This window comes from Melanotaenia boesemani, chromosome 6, assembly GCF_017639745.1.
Source record: "Melanotaenia boesemani isolate fMelBoe1 chromosome 6, fMelBoe1.pri, whole genome shotgun sequence".
NCBI lineage: Eukaryota > Metazoa > Chordata > Actinopteri > Atheriniformes > Melanotaeniidae > Melanotaenia > Melanotaenia boesemani.
This window is the reverse complement of record NC_055687.1, coordinates 7,012,107-7,036,794: the sequence shown is the minus strand read 5'-3', so window position 1 is coordinate 7,036,794 and position 24,688 is coordinate 7,012,107. Positions and strand designations below refer to the sequence as shown.

The 24,688-nt window shown below is 40.3% G+C and overlaps 1 protein-coding gene across 1 annotated transcript in view; it reads left to right on the top strand.

Moving 5' to 3' along the window:
* The window catches only part of LOC121641337 (raftlin-like), a 156,646-nt gene that overhangs the window by 88,879 nt on the left and 43,079 nt on the right, over positions 1-24,688 (top strand). The window contains exons 4-5 of the mRNA XM_041987422.1: positions 3,090-3,198; positions 17,300-17,765. Of these exons, the coding sequence (XP_041843356.1) occupies positions 3,090-3,198; positions 17,300-17,765 (575 nt within the window). The remainder of the gene's footprint in view (positions 1-3,089; positions 3,199-17,299; positions 17,766-24,688) is intronic.

Sequence of the window (24,688 nt, the reverse complement as noted above, 5' to 3'; positions counted from 1 at the left end):
TTTATTTCATTGTTAGTGAGTGATTAACTGGAATTTCCATTTCTCTACTAAATTGTTAATCAGTCATCTTTCATTTACAGAACTTTAGGAATGAGCTGTATTTTGTGAGATGACATGTCAAAATTTAAGATGGTAAAGAAAATGCACCTTTCCATTTCACTACACTCTACCCTTTGTACTGGTGGTCTTCATGTCTACGCTTTGTCAGTCCTGTTTCCAGAAGATTTGCCCTATGCACAACCCTTCAAGATGGCTGTGAGTTGTCTCCTGACCAACAGGAAAAAGATTGAACTTTACGAATATAACCATCATGGCTCTGTCATTGTGCATTTGAATGAGAGGCAGTTCATCATGATGAATGTTTCAGAAACACGTTTAAGCTTCATAAGGAGGACAGGCTAGTTTCTCTTTTGTTCTATACAAAGCGACATCTGCCAGCAACTATAGAGTGGACACCTTTTTTTGTTTGTTTGTTTGTTTTCTTTCTTTAAGAATCAGGTGACATGAGCCTATACTTGTGCTTTGAGGTATAAGGTGTACATTTAAACTGATAATTAGCCTAGCAGCTCAAAATGCTTTTAGCAGTTGATTGGATGTAGAATTAACCAGAGGCAGATATGCTCTTGATAATGAAAAGGAGTACAGTTTTATTTGAGAAGTGTCATATATTTGTCCATATCTCTCTAACGGTTAAAAATTGTGAAATGTAAATGTAGGCTGCAGTTGGTTCTAGAGCAGCATCCATCAAATACAACAGAAACCAAACTCTTAAATTGTAAAAGCCTCAAAATGTATGTTTTTCAAGCACTATACAAGTCTTAAATCCTAACCTACCATTTAAAAGTATAAGTGAAAGCAAAGAAGTCAAAAAAGAGTGGACGGCGTTGTGTTAAATGGTTCTTCAACTCACCTGTCAAACCACATTTGTGTCAAACAAGTGCATTATTGTAGTGGCTCATAAAATATTGACATCATAATGGAGATAGTGACACACTGAACACCCATGTCATCACACAGTGACACACACACTTTGTAGAGATGTTTAAAAGAAAAGCAGTGATTCCACAACAGCATGTTTTTTAATGGAAACCAAAGTGCAATCTATGATGAAATCAGGGTGAAATACAATGTGTTTATATGTACTTCTCTTTTAGGCTTAACAGGAGCCTGAAACACGAGCGCCTCAGCAGCGCTCTCATGTGCATCAGATTACCCCACAAGGCAGAAGATAAATAATTATTGGTTTGGCGATATAAACCAGGGTGACAGGTGATAATGTTGCATTTTTTAAAACTGGATGATTCTGTCTCTGTGAAAGTGAACATATTGTTAACAATATGTTCACTTTCCACCGTTTTCATCAGAGACAGTTAAATTATATGAAAAATGTATTTATTTATTTTTTTCTTTTTTTGACAAAGAAGAAAGCACACGCTCATCAATTGAACACTTAAATTGAGGCTGAATAGAAGAAAAATACTTTAAAGAAAAGCTTATTATGCTCTCCAGCTTCCTTTGAATTTAAAAATGTCTTTTGTGCCTAAAAACTCCAACAGTCTACTTGAAAGTGTAATTTAGCAGTAAGAGGTATGACCAACTGTGAAGGAAAAGTGGGATCAATGACTAAAAGAATATTTCAGCTGCAATTGTTCACATGTAGGAAGGAAAAAGAAAAATCACTTGTGTCTAAAAAAAACACACACACACATACATACATATTATATACATAATATATATATATATATATATATATATATATATGTGCAGTGTTTATAGGGTTGAATGTGTCACCTCTACCCACCTCTGATAATTGTTTCTACCAGCTCAATCATTGTTTGAGGTGACACAAGCCTTATCAGAAACCTTTCTAAAAACCTCCTAAGAACTAAAACCTTAAGATAACTTCTGTAAACCTACAAACATTTTTCTTAGATCTGCACTTCCTTTGGTTTTTCTATTGTTTTTGGTGGTCAGATGAATTAATACTACTAAAAAAACGCTTCTTTTTTTACTTTTCTTGGCACAGAGAAGCTACCAGATGCAGCGAATTATGAACACTAACAGGATATTAAAAGGCCTCAGGCTTTGGCAACTTGGAAGTTTTTTTTTACTACTTTTAAAGCCAGTATGCATGTTTAATTTAGCCCCTATTGTGATATCATAAAACCCACAACTGTCCTTTAAATAATTGCAAACATACATCCCAGTTATTGTTCATTCTGAATAAATTACAGCTCTATTTATTGCAGAGGAGGCAGAAAAATCACTGCAACATAGCATTTAGAAAACATACATGGTCACATACAAAGAGGGAGGGACATGTTCTCTCAGGGGGGAAACCTTGCGTGCACCAGCAAGCTTCAAGTGCAACCTTTAACATTCACAGCAGCTTGCATGCATGCATCTTTTACCCTCCCCGCACATCAGGGGTCTGTGTAAAGCCAGAGGTCATGCAGAGCACACACAGACATACACAACTACTGTACATGCACATGGATCTACAGCACACTGAGGAAAAGGGTGTGTGGGACTTCTTTGCCTTGTCAACAGGATGAGAGGCAGGGAGATAAAAGCTGGGGCATTAGTCTCCTCTGGGCTGGCTCCGGGATTTCCTCCAGAGGACAGAAAAGGAAAATACAGCAATATATTAATAGATTCTCCCCGCTCAAAATACTGATATAGCCTCAGCTGGGAGAGTTGGAGGGTATAGACAGGCAGACTGGATTTGCTTTGAATTTCCTGCTTTGTGTATTTTCTTTCATGCATGTGGATCTTTGTTTCACTTAAGTGTTATTGTATTTCCAGTCTTACCTCCCACGAGGCAACAATAACATTAACAAAGCTGCTCAGTGCTGTGAAATTTGTTGATGTGGGTTTCGATGTGTATTTGATGCCTCGATCTGTTAATAGCATGCTGTTTGTGAAAGTATTATGACTCCAATTTAATAATTCTAGGCTGGCTGCAAACATAGTATTGTGTGCATTTAACTGTACATGCACTCTTATGCTTTGTGAGCATTTGTTCAACAGCCTGGTTCACAGAGAGGCTGAAACTAATTGTTCTCTCTCCCCCACTGTGGTGCTTGCAGGGTGGAAAGGAGCCAGTCGGTCTGCCCACCATACAAGCTACAACTGGAAGAGTGTTTGTCTGCAGAGCAGGTGCCCACCGCAGAGCTCATCCAGGGCTATGTCAAAAAGGTAGGGCTGCTTCACAAATGCAAAGTTGAAGGTTTTGTCAGTTTAGTGCCGAGCTGGAAGGAGTTGCAGGAAGAAAGAAAGATGGAGATAAAGGGGATGGAGGCAGAGAAACTGTAGTGGATTTTCTTCCAGTGTTTCCAGAAAAAGGGAACTTAATAGAATGGTTACCCCGAGCTAAAATACAATCTTCATAAAATTAGTCTGCTACCTAAAGAGAAATGACTTTGTTCAGCATGTCACCCTGTCTGAAGGCCGAGAACACGGTGTTCAAATGTTTAAACTCTACTTTGATGACTGCACTAAATGGCCAAGTTCCTGCCACTGATGCCCTTTAACAACTGCTTATCACTGAACATTTAGGGCTTAAATGTAAAACAAGTAAACTATGTACAAGGGCTAATAAAAATAATAAAATAATAAAATGATCATTTCATATGATTTATATAATTATGGATTAATGGTGACCCAAAAAGCTTTAATTTTACCACCAATTTACTAAAATGCAGCTTTATCCCACTTATTTTAAAGTAATTGACAGTTGTCAGCTGGAAAAACAAAGCAAAAAACAAACAAACAAACAACAAAACAAAGAACTGATTACACCTGAGATCTTGCATTTGACTTGCAAGTTTGTCAAATGAACCTACAGGCAGTTTATCCTTGACTACAAGGAGACAGATTAGAGGGCAGCAGAATTAACAGTGGTACAGCAATTAGCTTTCTCTTCTCCTTATTATATGTAATATAACAGGACATCAAACCTAAACCCAATGAACATAAATTACTTTTTAGAGAAGAGATACCTGATCCAAAGATTAACTACAAAACATAAACCCTGCAACTTCCTGCCATGATTATACTCCGTCTGCTCCTGTGTTTTAATTAATTTCTCAGACACAGAGGACCTTTGAGAACCTGTAATTTAGATCTTTGATTGGAGTAAAGGGAATGTTTCTATGCAGCAATGTTAAACACTTCAGGGAGCAAAATAAAAAAGGGAAAGGTTCCTGAAAGGCCTGTTTTAGCCTTCAGTTACTGATTTAAGCATGAGAAACCTGTAAAAACAACTCTGGCATATCTACTTTTATGCTCACACAGATGTTCACTTCATCCACCAATGAAAAGGAAAAGGGGAGATTTTTCTTTTATTCAGAAATCTGTTGCTCATGTTTAGCTAGATGCTAATTTAATTGTTTTGTTTTTGCTTTACCACCAAAACAATGAGCCATACTAGCAAGCAGCAGATTCATGACCTTGTTTGATGTTTTATCACTATTGTTCTGCTTAAGGCTCATTTATGTTGGCTTACTGAGATGGTTTCCAAACTTTTTCTGCAGGGCCCCCTTTTTATCGACAAAATCCTGATCCCACTATCACATGCACCCTGTTGCTTACAGCAAAACAAACAAATGCTCCATGAAATAGTCTTTAGTTTGTTGGCTGCTACGTCATTAATTATATTTAAAACCATGTCAGTGGCAGACGGAATGATCCACTCCTCTGCTGTAGTGTGAGGCGTTTAAACCAAGAAACTGCAAACTAGGTGAGTTGAGAATTTAATGAGACAGATGCTGCTTTAGTAAAACAACTCTGCTATTTACAACAAATAAGTCATTTATTGTTAAAGTAATCAACAGGCTTTCTCTGTGTGTGTGTGTGTGTGTGTGTGTGTGTGTGTGTGTGTGTGTGTGTGTGTGTGTGTGTGTTCAGGATGAGAAGTCCCCAAATGCCATTATAGCTTGTTTGGCTTCATACTGTCAGATGCTAATATTCTAAGGCATACAGCACACTGGTCTGTCTTCATTTCCTGCCATTAACCATTACCATTACTTGACCATTACTGGGTCAGGCCTAGTGTAAGACATACCTTATAATATTTTATTGTCTTTTTTAGATAGTTGAAATGCCTGTTTTAATTCATCATCATTTGCCCATTGGCACTTTCACAAATTTGTCCATATTTTGCTAGCAGTGCAAAAACTATAACTTTTATTTAGCCTAGCCTATAAGACTCGATGCTTATGGAGCACAAACAAAAGACACATGCAAAGTCAAAGACAACAGCCAGCAAAAAGTTCTGAGTGGAACAACTTCAGAAAAATAAACAAAAAAGATACCTGGTACAACCTCTGCCAGGAGAAGCTAGCATATCATAAGTTGACCAAGACTATGTACAGTCATTTGAATGCAAAGCATCCAACAGAAGGTCCATCCACAAATCAGCAGTCAATGGTTAGCTTTGTCACCTGATAAACTAATCCTGATGTTAGACACAAAGAGCAAATAGCAGACCACATCTCAAAGATGATAGTAAAAGCCATGTTTCCCATCAGTTTTGTTCAACCTGAGTTTGCAGTCCAGGCAAGAAACTGTCTAATGATACTGTAGGTGTTGAAAAGCTGTCTTCACCACAGATTCATGGACGGAACTGAGTTGTAAGCAACAATCAAGTCATTATAAATTTGACTGGAAAATACACAGAGCTGTTCTGCAGACTGAAACTGACATAAAGACATACTGCTGTAAAGCTTGCAGATGTGTTTTCTAACACGGTGGGCTGAAAAAAAACAGCATAATTGACAGTGCTAACAAGATGCTGCCAATGGGCCAATCAGAGGTGGTCTGGGATTCCCGTGTCCATATTTTTATGATGTAAATGTGCCTCAGACCCTATAAAAGAGCATTTTCTACTACTATGCCTCCACAGAGCTGCAGAGGTTTAGATTGAGATTACTTTTTTTTTCTTTTTTAGGCCTTTTATTTTTCCTGTAAACCAAAGTTAGAATGTATAAAATACGTCAAACATCCCACTTTGTTTTTTTTTTTTTTTTATTATTTTATTTTTTTCGCAGCTGTGAGTACAGTGCAAAAGCTTCAAAGGAAAAGAGAATGTTACACTTAGTAATGGCACACAAAATCAACTCATGCTGATTTCCACGGAGTCATTCTGTCAAAGTGTGGCTTCTCTGAGGTACACACACAAAGTGTTGTTTGATATCAGGGCCACAACACTCAGATGTTGCTATTAGACATCGATAGCAAACATATGAAATGACGTACTGGTGGGTTTACTTGGGAGCAACAAGTTCCTCATGCAGCGGCTGAAGGGAGAGTGGGGGAAAGTCACAGGAACTTTCAAACCTGTAAATCATTGTTAAGCATTTTTCTATTTCTCAGTTTCCCCCCCTTTTTTTTTATTAATTTGCTGTTTGACTAGATGTTATCATCACCACTACTTTGTTAAATTTAGGGGAAAAAAATACGATCAGCTTTAAAAAGCAAAACATTATCATAGGAAATTAGATCCTGATGCAGGAATATAAAATCTAAATATCTTTGTGCCATGCAAAAATAAAGGCTCCTAACAATTTTGAATCAACTCAAAAGACTCTGATCATTTTTGTAGGCCAATTGCTATTTTAAACGAAGTAAGGGTTTTTTTTTTCCACCTTAAACACCTTACCTTAAACCTTGAAGAAGACATCAAGCCTAAAGGATCAAAAGAGCACCTTTAAAAGTCACCACAAAGGACCCAGAAATGCCGATTGGTTGTTCATTTACCCCAACACAATCCATGGTGGTGTCCTCTAAATCAGTGATTCCCAATCCTGGTCCTCAAGGCACACTATCCTGCAGGTCTTAATCTCTGACAAGCTCTGCACAAGTCTGCTAATGAGCCATGAATTTGAATCTGGTGTGTCGTAGCAGGGAAACATCTAAGACTTGCTGGATAGTGGGCCTTGAGGACCAGGGTTGGGAATCATTGCTCTAAATCACTGCTACCATACACAGCAGGAGGGAAGTACAATTTGTTTCTACATTTGTCAAGTGTTTCCTTTACCATGTCACAAAGGCTGGAAGATGGTGTGATTACATGCTTTCAACCATAGGACACACAATCGATGCTCAGATACGACGACTGTTAATTTACCTCTGGGTTAAATTCAATCAAGGCAACACTAGATAAGTTTGTGAACTGTAAAACTATGTAATACTAGCTTGTTTTGAAGTATCAGAGGATTGTGGTACAATTACAAGTTTTCACATTTTATTATTTGATAAAAACTAAAGAACTTATAGCTGCATGTTAACACCAGTGTAAACAGGCTCTGTGTGCCGTCAAGCACCATTATTATTGTTGTTGTTTAGACTTTGTTTTTCTGCTGTGCTTTAAAGTATGAGCATGCAATATACCAAAAGCTGTTTTTAATCCTATTTTACCGAAAGAGGTAGCTTATGGGTAGTTTCCATAATATAGATGAAATGAAAGCAGAAAACAGCAGCCAGAGATCTGAACTTGCTTCCATGATTTAATAATGACTCAGCTCTGAAGTGATGCGTATGTGAACACAAAATGACACTTCAAATCATACATATCACACACTCCACTTTTGTGAGCTGGTAATGCTGCATCATCATGATTTAACCGCCCTGGCTGATCTATATATCACAGACGACAATGCATTTGAAGCCTCGCCCCTGAACCTATCTTTACATTTTGCCATTTGATTAGTCATGCTACCGCAGCCCGGCAGGACCTCATTACTGCTGGTTATCATTTTAATCTTCTGAGCTTTTGGAGGAACAGGAAGCCATGCTAGAAATCTATTAAAAGGGAAGTGGACATGGCTGAGTGGTCAAGGAGTGAGCAAAAAAAGTCTTTTTCCTCTACCCATTCACTCTCATGAAGTCAATTTTTTCCCTAGCAGTTTTCTTTCTTCCACTCATTTCCTTTCCTTTCGCCTCCTCACTGTCTCAGTCTCTGTCATTATCCTTTCAGCTTCTTTTTCTGTCATCTCTCCGATCACTCTGCCTGCTTCTTCTCTCTCCGGGATTTTCATCTTGACCTTCAGACACCTCCTCATGGTACCACTTTAATAACTTACAGGGAAAATAGGAAATGTGGTTTCAAGTCAAAATTGAAATGGGTTTTTCACCACAGGCTGTTGATATTCTGGTGGCAATACGTGGGAAGCTACTCCCAGAATATTTTTCATTAAGTTTGTGCTCTGCATCATTTCTGTTAATGAAGAAAAATGATGCCATTTCGACCTCAAAACCTCATTTTCTTGACCCGAGGGTGGCTCCTTTTGAGCCAGAGCAGCTTCTGTTCATTTAGACTAAGAGGTTTAAATGAAAATTAATTTTGATTTTTTTTTTTTCCTTCATTTACTCCATTTTCCTCAAGAGAATACCCTATGTAGGACATGAATCCAGATTTTTTTTTTTTTTTTTTTTTTTTTTTTTTACAAAACCTTTTAATGCCCAGTTAATATCTTTTTCTTTTCTTTTGATGGGATAGTTATCCAAACTGTCAGGATGTGCATATATTCATCCTGTCATCCTGTTGCACTTTAGCCTATTTTATTCTCCAACCAGTTTCATGATGTTTTCAGCTGCTACTTTTCCAAAGGCCTCAACCTTCTCAAACCTGAGGGCCCCCAATTGGGGAACATTGAGAACAGATGGTCAAACTAAGAAGACTAAGAATAAGAAAAACTTTTTTAGTCCCTCAGTGGGGAAATTGCATTGTTGCAAGTGCAGGTGCAGTAAGCAGAAGCACACAGGTGATATTATAAAGAATACACACAAATAATAAATATTAATACATTATATGGTCTGACAGGGTGAGTATGTACAGTAAATAAGCATGCACTTAAACATGTATGTATGTAAAGACAGTTTCCACGTGTCCATTGTAAAGTCTGACAGTAGCAGTGTGACAAAGTGGGTGAGCCTGAAGTTCACCACTTGTCCCTATTATTTGGACTTTATTTCTTTTGTCATCTGGTATGCTCCTGTTTAACATTGTCTGTGTTTGAACCCATATTACAGGCTAGGAGTTTGGGAGTGGCCAACCCAGTACTTCAGAGCTACAGGTGTGGGTGATTTAAGAAAGTGGTTTAGCCTAAATCAGAGCAGGTGTGTTTTTACAGGGGTATATAATCAGTTTGTTGGGGAAGCTCTCGAGGGGGAGTAAGGAACCCGAGAATGCTTGTGAATACGACCGGATTAATAAACCTTGCTTCATTAAGAAACCCCGGACTGCTGATTCTGTTTCTTCCTTTTATTCGACCAGTTTGGCCCCTATCCTACAAATGGTGGCAGTGGTGGGATCCAGGCCATTAAAGCGCAGTAATGCAGAAATCAACTAAAGGAAGAAAACAGCAGGTATTAATGGAGGAGCCAGTGGAAGATTTTCCAGCTGAAGGGGATCTCCAGGGCGCAGTTGGTGGACAGTCGACTGAGGGCCATAACCTGACTGAACTTTCCAATTTGATTCGGGGTTTGATCCAGCAGCAAACGGATCGTGAGACAAAATGGGAGCAGGAGAGACAACTTCAGGAGGAGCAGTGGAAGAGAATGCAGCACCAGTTCAGCCAGCTCCAGCAGGAGGTACAGTCAGAACGCCAAGGGCGCCAGCAGGCGCTAGGGGGAGCAGCTGCTGGGCTCGGCGCCATCCAGAGGCCTACTGCCGGGCAGTCTGTTTCTTCTCCAGATCCAGGGGGTACGCAGTCCTTGGATATTTCCGGAATTTATCAGCCACTTAGCGTCATGAGGACCCCCGGCTGGAAAGGTCCCAAGATGCACCCTTATCGGGAGGATGAGGATATTGAACATTACTTAACAACTTTTGAGAGAATTGCTAATGGATGTCAATGGCCGAGGGCAGAGTGGGCGTTGCATCTTGCACCTCTTCTTATGGGTAAGGCACGAGCTGCTTATGTAGCTATGGACACTGCAGAGACAATGGATTATGACAAGGTGAAAAGTGCGGTGCTGGAAAAGTTTGAGATTAGCGCAGAGACTTACCGGATGAGATTTCGGGATACAACAGTGAAGGACGAGGAGACCCCCAAAGAGTTGCACACCCGTTTGAAGGATCTTTATGAAAAGTGGATCGTTCCGAAGGAGAAAACAAAGGAGCAAATAGGAGATGCCATAGTGATGGAGCAGTTCATGAGATGTCTCAGCCCTGATCTTCGCACATGGGTTAAAGAGCGGAACCCCACTTCTTCAAAGCAGGCTGCGGAGATGGCAGATGCTTTTTTGACAGCGCGGCGTACACCTAAAGGTTTTACTAGTACACGATCTAGGCCAGCAGTTGGCAATGGGCATAAATTTAGGAATTCAAAATCAGGTTTCCCCACCAGGGATGGACCCCGGATTCAGGAGTTTAAACCCAGAGGTTCCTTGGCATGTCATTTATGTGGTCAAGTAGGTCACTTTAAAGCAGATTGTCCGAGTCAGCATGTGAGTAAAAATTGCATATCCCTTTCACCAGATTGTATAAATTTGCAACAAGGTGAGGATAATGTATGTATAACCCCTAGTGAGCCGGAGCGGACTATGTGTGTTTTTATAGAGGGAAAGCCTCATGTTGCTCTTTTAGATTCTGGCAGCAGTCGCACCCTGGTGAGAACTGATTGTCTTCCACGGGATGTGACATTCTCAGGTAAAGTTAAAGTTTGGTGTGTACATGGAGATGATGTTGACTATCCAACAGCTAATGTTAATCTACAAGTGGATGGATGCCAGTATGTGCTAGCGGCAGGAGTTATGAATAACCTCCCTTACCAAGTTGTTTTAGGTCGTGACCTCCCTGTTCTGAGGGATTTAATAGCGCGGAAGGAGGATAATCCAGGTGCTTCATGTGCAGGACTGGTAGCAGTTACCCGATCCAAGCACCGACAGCGTGATTCAGAGCCAGGTGAGGTTTGGTCTGAGTTACCTTTTGCTAAGAGTGATGCACTTGACATAGATGTTGATAAGAAATGTGGGGTGAGAAAGAGTAGAATGCAGAAGAGAAAAGATAAGGTGAGGGGAACAAAAGTGGTGGAGCTAATTCCAGAGCCAGAAATTGAGGATTTGACAGTACTGCCAAGTGATTTAGCTCAGCTTCAAAGGTGTGATCCCTCAATATCACCTCTGTTTTCTAGATGCGTAGCTGAATCAACCCCGGTTACTGAAAAAGAACGGGAAATATTTATTCTGAAAGGTGAGCGCTTGTATCGACGTAGTAAAGTGGGAGATCAATTAGTAGTGCCCACAAGTTTGAGATCCACAGTTTTGCAGTTGGCTCATTCAGTACCTTGGGCTGGACATCTAGGTCAGCTGAAAACTTTTTCTAGAATGATATCTAGGTTTTATTGGCCACGGCAATATGAAGACACAGTGCAGTTTTGTAAGACGTGTCCACAGTGCCAGACAACAGCCCCAACTAAGAAAAGTGATCGAGCGCCTCTCATTTCCATGCCCATTATTGATGTTCCCTTTTCCCGGATTGCAATGGACATCGTAGGTCCTTTGGAGAGAAGCCGTGCAGGGCATAGGTATATTTTAGTGGTATGTGATTATGCCACTAGATATCCGGAAGCCTTCCCTTTAAGAAAAATTAAAGCCCCACAGATTGCAACCTGTCTAATCCAACTGTTTTCTAGAGTGGGCATTCCTCAGGAAATCCTTACAGATCAGGGAACAAATTTCACCTCCAACCTCTTAAAAGGGGTGTACAAGCTGTTGGGGATAACTGGGATTAAGACTAGCCCCTACCATCCACAGACGGATGGCCTTGTAGAAAGATTCAATAAGACACTTAAATCTATGTTGAGAAAGTTTGTGCAGGACTCTGGTGCCGATTGGGACCAATGGCTCCCATTCTTACTTTTTGCTTATAGAGAGGTACCACAAGCTTCCACAGGATTTTCGCCATTCCAGCTTTTATATGGACATGCAGTGCGGGGTCCCCTTGATGTGTTAAAGGAAGCTTGGGAGGGGGAAAAGCAGGAGACACACTGTAATGTTCTCTCATATGTGTTGAAAATGAGGGATAAGCTTGAGCAGTTCCAAGAGTTGGCCCATAGTCATCTTAGTAGTGCACAACAGCATCAAAAGCAGAGCTATGATAAATCAGCTCGGAGGAGGAACTTCAAAGAAGGACAGAAAGTTTTGCTTTTGCTGCCAACTTCTGACAGTGGTCTTTTAGCAAAGTGGCAGGGGCCCTTTGTTATTCAGCGGAAAGTAGGTCCTGTCACATATGAACTGTATATGCCAGATCGGCGTAAAAAGCTGCAGGTATTTCATGTGAACCTGTTAAAGGAGTGGTTTGACAGGTGTGAACCATCGGAGCAGCTTCTGGCACGAGCGGTGGTTGAAGAGGAGGAGCTACGGGAGCAATTCCTTCCCTCATCAGGTGAGGAGCAGTCATTTCCTGACTTGAGTCATCTGGCAGCTGGACAGCAGGAGGAGCTGTTGGCCATCATACCAAAAGAGCTTTTCAGTGACAAGCCAGGTTATACACAACTTATACAACATGACATACGGCTTCGCTGCCCGAACCAGCAACCCATCCGGGATACAGCGTATCGGGTACCAGCCAAGCTTGTGCCAGCACTAAAGCAGGAAGTGACCGAGATGCTTGCTATGGGGGTTATTGAGCCATCCAGAGGTGAGTGGTGTAGTCCTGTGGTGCTAGTGCCAAAAAAGGATGACACCAGACAGAGATTCTGTATTAATTTCTCAAAACTCAATGCAGTGTCGATTTTTGATGCCTATCCCATGCCAAGGGTAGATGAACTGATTGAACGTTTGGGAAACGCCAAGTATTTAACAACACTTGACCTATGTAAAGGATATTGGCAGGTGCCTCTGACTGAATCATCAAAAGATCTAACAACTTTCAGGGTCCCAAGTGGGCTATATCGTTTCAGGACTATGCCTTTTGGACTGCACGGAGCTCCAGCTACCTTTCAAAGACTGGTGGATGCCCTGCTGAGAGGAGCGGAGGCCTATGCAGCGGCCTACATTGATGACATTGTGGTGTTCAGTGAAACCTGGGACGATCATCTTACACACCTTGTGGATGTCTTCCAACGGATTCAAAAAGCAGGATTGGTCATCAACCCACGCAAATGTCACATCGCCAAGGCTGAAGTGGAGTATCTGGGATATGTGATTGGAGGTGGGGTCATTCGTCCTCAAGTGAGTAAAATCGAGGCAATTGCTGGTTGCTCTCCACCCACAACTAAGAAGAAGGTAAAATCATTCCTAGGATTGGCTGGATGGTACCGTCGATTCATCCCCAATTTTTCTGCTAGATCAGCTGTGCTGAGTGACTTGACTCGTAACTCCAGTCCCAACAAAGTAAAGTGGACTCCCGAGTGTGAAGCTGCTTTTACAGATTTAAAAGACTGTTTGTGTCATGATCCTGTGTTGCAGTGTCCTGATTTTACACGTCCCTTCACTGTACAGACGGATGCATCTGGAATGGGGCTTGGAGCAGTGTTATTGCAAGGAGAGGGAGAGGACTTGAGACCGGTACAGTACATCAGCCGTAAGCTTTTTCCCAGGGAAATCAAATATTCAACCATTGAGAAGGAGGCTCTGGCAGTGAAATGGGCTCTCGACACCTTGAGGTATTATTTGATGGGTGGTGAGTTTGTCCTGGAGACGGATCATCGCGCACTGCAATGGATGGACAAAATGAAAGATACCAACGCAAGGATAGCCAGATGGTCTCTACAGCCGTATCGGTTTAGGATTCGGTACAGACCTGGAAACAAGAATGTTGTGGCGGATTACCTTTCCCGGACTTTCGAGGAATGACTGACGTAAGGGGGGGGGGTGTGTGACAAAGTGGGTGAGCCTGAAGTTCACCACTTGTCCCTATTATTTGGACTTTATTTCTTTTGTCATCTGGTATGCTCCTGTTTAACATTGTCTGTGTTTGAACCCATATTACAGGCTAGGAGTTTGGGAGTGGCCAACCCAGTACTTCAGAGCTACAGGTGTGGGTGATTTAAGAAAGTGGTTTAGCCTAAATCAGAGCAGGTGTGTTTTTACAGGGGTATATAATCAGTTTGTTGGGGAAGCTCTCGAGGGGGAGTAAGGAACCCGAGAATGCTTGTGAATACGACCGGATTAATAAACCTTGCTTCATTAAGAAACCCCGGACTGCTGATTCTGTTTCTTCCTTTTATTCGACCAGTTTGGCCCCTATCCTACAAGCAGGGAGGAAAGACCTGCAGTATCTTTCTTTCCACAGCAAGGATGGATCAGTCTGTCTCTGAAGCTGCTCTCCAGAGCAGACAGGGCATCCTGCAGGGGGAAGGACTCATGCTCCAGCATGGATGCCAGTTTTGCCAGGACCCTTTTATCACTACCTCCTACACTGAGTCTAGAGAACAGCCCAGGACAGAGTTGGACTTCCTGATGACTTATCCAGCTTCTTCTTCTCCCTCTCTGTGATGCTGCTGCTCCAGCAGAACACATTGTATAGGATTGCTGATCGCTGAAAAAGATGCTAAATTAAGAGCCGTTGGCTTGGCTCATAAAGAAAAGCCGGCTCTCTGAAAGGAGCCAAACATCCCATCTTTATTCCAAACACTTGACTGCAGGAGGGCTTCCTCCACTGAATCAGGTGTTGTAATGGCACTTTACCATTGTTTGAGGGAGGGGGCAACGGCAGTGCTGCGTTTGGGGATGCTTAAAAAAATTCGGGAGGAAATTAGGAGCATTTGTTTTTGATGCCGCTTATGATATAAAATGCTTTAGAATCGTTGTGTGTAAAAACGAGATCAAATGTATGTGTGAATCGAGATAGCAATTTATCATGCAGCCCTATTACCCATTTATATGGGATGTCTTAACATTAGCCTCTATAAATGATCTAAACAGAGGAAAGTACCAACAGTGAAGTGCTGAAGCCACAGTACATTGGATGTAGATATTACAGCACGGTTTAGACTCATCCACCAGCCAATGGTTTGTTGTTAAGTCACCTAAGCTTTCCTTCCCATGGAGAATGCAATTTGATAAAAAATACTGTTAAAGGTAAGTTGCCCTTCATTGGAGTTCTTTAATCCTTATAACCTTGAGATATGGCCCCAAATGTGCCTGTTGTCCCGCTGAGAAATTAATGATAGTCCTGCTAAGCTCAATTTCATGGGATATTGCAGGATGTGGCAGATGCCATTTTGCTTAAGTACCATAAATTCTCAAAAACATCAGCAGTAAAGCACCTCCACATCATAATAGCTTCTCACATGTAGGTACTGTCTTTTCATTTGTTTAGAGTCTGTGAAATATTTTGCTCCTGCAAGACTCCTTGACTGATTGATTTCTAGCTTGATGTCATTGGAAATGTGATAATGTTGACATAGTTCAGTGATCACATATCTGCAGTCAATATACTTACCGAATGCTTTACACTTCTCCCGTGTCTGATTTTTTGTCTGGCCCTGTCTAAACTACTGAACTTGACACGTTCTGGAAGCACCCTCGATCTTGTGCCTGGTGTGAGTCAAACTGTTGATTCAAACAGCTGTGATTAGCTCTGGAGACCATGGCACACATGGAACGTGGCACACACGGTGGAAAGTGGCCATAAGGGTGCATTCACACCAGGATAGTCTGTTTTTACTTTGGTCCATTATGAGCAGCAGGAGAGGCTTTATCTAATATTGGACTTGTTTTGGTATGTTATGTTACACGTCACTTCCTCTCTTTGGTCCGCTGGATGGTCCATTTGCACACATACTGTTACTGCACCGGACCACAATTCACTTGCAAGCAGGCCAAGACTTCCGGTTTTCAAATAGACCAGAGTAGACCAGAATGTGCCTCTTTGGTCCACACAAGAGTCCAAAATGTGCACTGACACAGCTCCAAACAGATTAGCTTGTCCATGGAAGTGGGACAGGATTCATTTAAAGCAGACCAAACAGTGCCACTGTTAATGCACTCTAAATAAATCTCTAAATCAGCTCATCATTCACGTCTCATTTACCCCTAAATATGGCTAATTCAGCATCCATGTTGCCTTCTGCCTCCTCTCTGAAATCTCTCCAGCCAATAAAGGTCAGTCAAAAGTTGACTCTTGTCTTATCTCTTGCTCTGTGACTTTCTCCCTTTTTTTTTCCTGGTCTTCCTCTGATAATGTCCTCTCATGTTTCCTTGCTGAATCAGCCATTGTGCGCATTCAAAACAACCAGCCTGTTGATATCCAGTTGCTGGCATGTGAAGTGGTGCCGTAAAGTCAAACAAAGCTGTCACATGGTGCTCTGGGCTGGTAAAAAATATAGTGTGACGTCTGGTTACTCAGCCTCGAGACACTGCAGGGCAACAAAAGTCCCAGAATGTGCTTTATGAATATCAGTGTATCATTAAGAGTTTTAAGGTTGGAAAGTTATGTAGTATTACTTGAATGTTAAAGTGCTTTTAAAGACACAACACATTTGCAAACAAGGTGCTTTAGCCCCGTTTGTGTACATTCATTTACACATTTTGTGCATCTCATTACTTTCTGCCATCTTGGCACTTGTCCTGCCTGCTGGGTTTTATTGCATAGGTGAATGATAAATTTATTCTGAATGAGTCTGTATTGTCAAGTGTGAGACTGAATGAAATGATGAAAATAATAATAATTTTCACCAAAAATAAATTCAATCATTACAGCCCATCATTTAAATCTATTGTTCTATCAACAGCACTGCCATTAGACAGTCAGGCACTTCTCTCTCTGACTGCACACATTACCATTAAATGAGATACAGCAGTTTCTCTCTTTTATGTCAGCAAATTCATTTTAACATTTTGATATGGGGAATGTGATGTGGAAGCACCGGAGAGCATTCAGATGATATTAAACAATATAGCTGGAAACAGTGTGACTGTTTTTCCAATTTAATTTCATAGTGAATAACCTGCAATTTGATTTGATTTCTATTTTCTTCCCTCAGTGTGGCTCAAGATAGAGTCAGGGCCCGCTGTGACTTGGAGGAATGGGGCAGAAATGGAGAATGGCATCATTAACATCCTCTGACTGTTAATATTTCAATCTCAATCCATAGTAAAACCTGATGGCAGATGACAAGAAGACAGAGAAAAACAGTGTAGGACTGGTTTGGGATGAAGCCCAGGTCTACTTTGGGTTGTGGCTTTTCTGATCTAGTCAACAGCTGTGTGATTGGAGAAGCTGTGGGGAAAATAAATGTTTCTGGCTAATTTAATTGATAATTTTAGCTTAATTAAAGCTGCATCTTAGTATTTATCACAGTCATTTTAGCTTTTAACCCTCTTTCTTTGTCTTTGTTTCCAACAGCAAATACAGGATGCTGCTGACCAGGGGGTGATGTTTGTGGGATTTGTCCAGGAACCATATGGAGCTCCATGCACCCGTATCAGAGAACCAGAAACCCCTTCTCTCTCCCTGCACTCCAGCCCCAGTTCTGTGCTTGGTTCCCTGGGAAGCTGCAGCCCATCAAACCCTTCAAGCCCCAGTAACCATGCAGAACCTGGAGCTCAAGCTGACATGGTGGGCAAAGAAGGGGATGGGGAAGCCTCGTGTCTAGGGGAGAAGAATCAAAGTGAGGGCAACAGTGAAAGCCTCTCAAGGTGTGGAGTGGGAGGTAGTCGGGTCGTGGTATCACCTGCTGTGTCTCCATTGTCGGGAGATCTGGAGTACAGTGAGGGCTTGACAGAGGAAGACTCGCCGTGTCACAATAACAACAAAGACAGCAGCACAGGCACAAAGGAGAGGCCAAGATACCGGCCGCGGAGAGGTGATGGTGAGTTGTCTCCATGGTTACAGTCACATTCCAAAACCAAGAGGAAACGAGACAGAATGTTAAGCAAAAAAGTTAATTGTGCTTCAGGTATGTGAATTTCATTTTTCACAGCAGTCAGAGCATGCTGTGAAAAATGATATTCACATACCTAAAGGATTTTTTTTCTTCATTCCCAAAAACCAAAAAGTGCCTTTCTGCCATATAAAAACACACGTACATAAGCCATTTTTACACATGTGCTGCAGACCTAAAATATTCCAGATATATGCCAGAGGGTTGGTGCATGAGAACACAATGTCCACACCATTCACTTTGAACTACTTGTGAATATTCTCCAGCCAACCCTCCAGGAAGATCTGCAATTGATCCCAGAGAAAAACATTATGTGAGTGCAGCAGTTAATTGTGAACATGTTTGCATGCCGGTAAGAGCTGCTGTAATAAAATCTACTCGACTGTCTTATTTGTTGCTTCAGAGTAAAATATATATTTTTATTGATAGAATAAATATGAGTAGCAAGAGGGAATATGAGACATATGCATATGAACATGTACAGTTTGCGCTGTGGCGGATATAATTCCTGTAACAGTGTGAGATTTATGTAATATCTTGCACAAGTAAAATAATACAGTATTATATTACAGCAGGTCTGAAAATGGATGAGGCTTGTGAGATGTGTTTTATTTGAAGTATCAAGAACGAGACAATGATCCTCTTCCAAAAACAAATAAAAATAGATGTTTTAAATGCAGTTTTTGACAAACTCAGTTCTGCTCACTTTCATTATACTGACAAGAAAATGTTTGTATTACTGTAAAATAAATAAATTACAGGTTTTTGTGAAGCCAATGGAGGCTACATCTTTGCTAAAGCAAAATACCAATCTGGTGAAAGATAAGCCTCTGATAGACCAGCAGTGGTCATAACTTTAACCTGGTTAGAAAATCTGATATCTGACCCTGCAACCCATGGACCTGCTACTGCTACTTTGCATAGACCAAAACTAACACAAACCACTGTTCAAGGAATCTTTATTATCACATGAGGGTAATGTGTTGTACAGCCAGCAGTAAAAACAATCACACAAACACACAAATAACACAAAAGATTTAAAAGGATCTGCAAGGATAACTGAGAAAGTTATTAGTTTGACTGGTCAACAACACACAAAATCTAACAATTAGAAAAGTGAAGTTAACAGCGCACTGGAAGGGAGTGAAGGTCAGCTTCTGTTTGCTTCTCTTTTGTCAGAACCTCTAAATTTATAGTTTACTAATTTTCAGCCCTGTATGGTTAGTCAATGTGTTAAATACCATAAAACTGTCGGAATTCATGTTTTTCCCATTATCTAAAAATCAAGTAATTGTTTTTCAATTAAATGTTTATATTTTTATAATTATTGTTGGCACATACCCTTTCTTCATAAATAAAACTGAAATTATTGTTTTTATACTGCAGTTTTTCTCTATATATGACATAGTAACTGAATGAAAACACAAAATAAAAAGTTGTTTACCAACATGCAAACCATCCATGTTGCTAAATTAGGATAAAAATGAAAGTTCTGAATAAAACTAAAAGAAGAGACTTTTGGAAGTCAAAAGAGTCAAATCTGAAAAGAACTGGACTTCCCATCACTACTCTCTAAATGAGAGTAGTGTGTGAACCATCAGTGTGAACAGTTATTCCAGTGTCAGAAATTAAAATACAAAATTTATTGATTTAAAAGCCTAGCACTAGCAAAACGAAAAAAAAAAACTAACAAAAAATAAAATAAAATAAAATACTAATTTTTTAGAAAATAAAAAATCTTTGTTTACAGGACTTCTGCCAGACCAACTTGTTGCTGGTTTTCTGGTGGCTGCTCACATATAGTTAGTTTATTTGGGAGTAAGTAGACCTTTTAAATAAAATCTAACTAATTTATCCATCTGGGTACAAAAATTAAACATCAAAATTTCAAAAGCTGTCACATCTATGAAGACTGAAGTCTAAATGGCACCAGATTCGCCAGCTGTCTTTTTTTATAAATAAAAACATCTAATGAGGGATGATAATTAAGAGAATTAAAGGTCAGAAAACCACCACAGAGTTGATGCTGATGCAACTTGGGCTAAAACTCATTATGAGGCACTCCTCGGATACAAAGCAATGAGATACAATCTGTATTTTTGGACTTTTTGTTTTTGAACCTTTTAGTTTTGCTGAACACCGAAACAAAATTCAGTGTTGGTCCCTGAGCAGGTTAAACTTACTGGGAACTTCATCCTGCTGAGGATTTATCCATATTCATCAACATCTTTGTATAACTAGTGTGCTTTTGTTCCACCAGCAGCCTTACCTTTTGGTTGTTAAACTAAAGAAATGCCTGGTATTACAGATTCCTCCTAAAACACTTGGCATGTGCGGAGGTGTCATTTCCTGCGATTGCCTCAATGTTACACAACAATGTGCCGCCTTGGGATATAATCCTCTCTATCTGCTACACAAAGGGAACCGTCTTATACCGTAGCTGTTTGCATACAAATTCACACATAGCTGATGAAGCAGTCTGTTTATGGAAGCTGCATATTTCAGGGCCTGATTTTCTTCTTAGAAAGTGAGACTTTTGTCACTACACCTCTTTCACTTATTAATGATGGCCCTCTTTTCTGCGTTAAAATCATTACATTTATAGTTTCATATTAGTTTAACAGATGGAGACGCCTACAACTATCACCCCCCTCCTGCAGCCCCTTGTCCTCTCACACAACCAATTTGTACACTTTGCACAAAAGTCCCAATGGGTGTGTAATTTTACATGTGCATACTTCATATCTGCATGTACCATATGTAACATGATATGGTTCAAACACCTAGAACTGGGTGTTGCATAATGAATGTACGTTTTACATGTTGAAACTTGGCATTGTGGCACACCACTGCCTATTGGTCCATCTGGGGCTTTTGCAGCTACATAATCCCCCACTGACTCGTCCTCTACTTCCCTCAGCTTCACAGCTCTCTCTACCCCCACCTCCATCCCCTCATGAATCTCTGTGACAATGCCAGCAGTGCTGCTGTCACAGCCAGCCGGGGTAGTAGCGGATGCTGCCAAACCCCCATGTCCCTCTCTACTAATGCCCAGTCTGCCGAGGAGGCCCAAAAGGCTCTGCTGCTGCTGGCTTGTCCTCGCTAATCCTCAGATCTCGAGGTGAACACTGTGCAAGTGTTGGCAGTGAAGCTGGCAGCAATCTGTGGATTACCGTTGGAAAAGAAACACCATCCCCAACACTGAAGCTTTGATGGTTTGATGAAAACAAGACTCTGTCTCATGAAAGTTGCTTTCAGATAAAACTCATTTGCATGTGTAAAAATAGTTTGTGAGAAATTAAATATAAAATTATTTATTTATCCACTCACATCTGATGGGAGGAAGCTTTGAAAGCTTGTCTAAGTTTACCAAAGCGTAAACATGCACATTTAAAATGAACAACCTTCATCATGACTCTAATATTACTCACTATTTGATCATTGAGATCAGTGTTATCTCTGCTGTGAAGGAGTCCGTCTCCAGCTCCTCAGATCAGAGAAACCGATGTTTAAATGATGACATGTCATGCTGGCAGGCCACGATGTTAAGATCAGGCCAGTTTTTACATCTGGGCCACCAGACCGACTCATTTGGACATCCGATCAGATAAGTGTTTCAGGCAACATGTTTCCAAAAACCTGTCAACATTCATGCATTCAGCTTCGCTACATAAACTATTCTTAAAGTTTTAACGGATATAACAACTCAGATTTAAAGGATTTTGTCATTATAAGTGGGCCTGTTTTCTCATGTAAAGATACTGATGTTTTATTAAATATTAAGAGAAGGAGCATTGTGTTATCATTCCCTGGCCCAAATCATAAAAATGATCTAAAACACTGTTAAATTATGCACCAGGACCAATTCTTTCTCCATAAGGTGAAACTTCTGGCTTTCATGTCTTATTCTTGGCATGAACCCAGAGGCCAAATGATGCTGCTGTATTGTTTTTATTAAGAACTACAATGTCATTTACACGCTGCTGTAAGACAAGAGGTCCCGCTGGCGCTAGTAGGACCTTGGCAAGATGCTTGTTTTAGAAATTTATGTTGGTTGTTCTTGTAGTTTATCAAAGGTCAAATATATTTTTTTACCTTGTGTTCTTCCTTACAGTAAAATATCTGCTCCTGTACAGTTTACAACAAGAAAAGCATTCAAGGTGTTTTTTAATCAGCAGGTCGTAATTAAAATAGTAAATGTAACTGGTTTCAGTAATGTTATCTGGCTATGTGGTTATCATGTAATGTTTGTATGCAAAATCTAAATAGAACTGAATAAATTAATGGTATATATTTAATATGTGATATTAAATCACTCTGCAGGCTGCAACTACAAATACTTGCAAATTTCTGGTTTAAAAATTCTACATTTGTTTAAAAGTTTTCACCTTAAAGATAAAATGAGGTTTTTTTGTTGTTGTTGTTGTTTGTTTTTTATCATTATGATCCTCTGCAATTACTCAACTAATGAAATAGCATGTTATTGTCAGGTGTAATTCAAAGCAAGAACCTAAATGCATGAAAATGCTGGAAGCCGACAGGTACACACACACAAAAAGAAATAAAATAAAATAAAAACACTTTAAACCCCCCTTCCCCCAAAAAACAAGCCAGAGTAACTGATAACAGAAGACAAGAGTACAAACAAACAAACAAACAAACAAACAAAAGACAAAGGCTGCACTCACACTGAATTCAGATTTTTGCTGAGATCCAACATTTTTGCCTGGTTGTTCAGAATATAATTTAGATGCAGCAACCATCAGACTCCAGTATGAACAGTTTATGGCCCTAAAGGAACCACACGATGTGACGCCAGACGCAGCCTGCTGTGTTTATGCGTCCTGGCCTCTTCTGTTCACATTGCAGGAAAAGTGGCCAAAATCTGACTTTTTGGCCCACGTGAGACTCATATCTGATTTTTAAGACAGTCTGAAAAGCATAAATCAATGTTTTTTTCTTTTATAAAATCAGACCCTTCAATCACTTCATATATGGTACTAAGTTGGATAAATATTTGAAATTTTTCAGGGCGCTCTAATTTTGAATGATCATGTTGAATTTCATATTTCTTTTAAATTATTGAAGTGAGACAGATGTCAAAATTCTGTGCCGTAGGAGACAAATGTGGAAATATCGACTGTAACAATAGATGACACAATATTAAATCAGAATTTTGTCAGCTCTGATTGCACATCAACTTCAAAATTCAAACACACATGCATCCAAGGGATCTTGACATACCAAATTTAGCATCCATATTTATCTCCGATGTCACTGCGCATGCAGGTCACTTCAGCATTCACACTGAAGTCTGACGATGCTTGCATTTAAATTATAATGTGAAAAACCACCAGGGGAAATAGAATTGAGCATCAAGACTTGCAATGTGAACATAGCCAAAGTGGCCTGAGTCCTATTTAAAACATAATAAAAAAAAATTGAACTGTCCTGTTTAGATCAGGTGTGGGTCACATATGAGCAAAAAGGCCCTTTTGCCTGCAGTGTAAATGTAGCCAAAGATCTCTCAAAGAACCATGAAATCCAGGAGGCAGATCTGCTGAGAGGGCTAAATAAAAATGAAGAGCAGGTGGTGGCTTGTAGCGTGAACCAGGTGTGAAGCAAAGAGCAACAGATTACAGAAACAAGCTAAAGAAAATTTCAAAATAAAACAGGAAGTACAGCAAATAATCAAACACAAGACAGGACATTTAAAAAAAAGGGTTAAGCACAACAAATATATACCAAAACCAGAAATCTGGTAGAAACCTAAGAACTTCACAGCTGCAAGTAAAGTCAGTGATGCCTTTGATGCTTTGCAGTGCATTTCAGCTGTCAGATGTCCGTCTGCACCAATTCCTCAGATTCACTTCTGAAATACTGAAACATTACAGATGAAAGTCTGGCTTCAGTTTGACCTGCTATTATCTCACAGTCCAACATGATGGACATCAGGCAGCAGCCATTTTTTTCTTATATTGTAGTATTTTTCCTCCTACACCATCCTGCTGAAATTGCCCTTCGGCAAGGCACTTAATCCGCCTCCTGTGGTTTTTGTATATTTCTTGCGGACAGAGCACTGCTGAAGAGACTCTTACAGACAGAGAAAATAAGCTACCTACACTTCAGCCTGAAGTACAGCTGCCTTGCTGTAGCGTAATTGGACTATAATGAAAAACAAAATGCATGGAAAAGCTTCAGATATTACTCAGAGAGCAACTAATACAGGGAGACAGACAGACGTGTTTTCTAACCACTGCTTGTGTATAACCACTGCCTATAACAGCCATATCAGAAGAAATAGAGTAATCTGAGCCAAATGTGGTTTTAATGTTACTTATCTAATTAGTTGTGCTTTCAGAAATTTACAACCATGGCTTGAAGAGTTTTTCTTTCAGTTTTTACCACAACAGAATTTTTCAAATCCTCTTCATGACCTGCCTGAAGCTGAGTTCCTTAGTTTTCACGGAGAAAAACGTCATAAATTAACTCCAGCTTATGCACATAAACTCTTAACCGCTCAATATGATGCAGCTTCTAGAAAATTATTTGCAATAAGGAAGTTTGAGGTTTTTAAGGCAAATCTGAGGCCTGACAAACAGCAAAATCACTCTATGCCTATGTGTTGTCTAAGATTTGCTGGCCATATTGTCTTGGTTGTAACATGTGCAGCACAGGGAGGATGAGATTTTTCCCAATGCTGCCAATTTGACTTTTCACTAGAGGGACAAGCGACAAGATTGAAGGAATTTGGTGGCCAGCTGTCACATCGGTCAGTCGAGCCAAACAAGAAATGGTGATAAAAGATTCATTCTTCCTGGACGGCTGCTGGACGGATGGAAAGACACAGG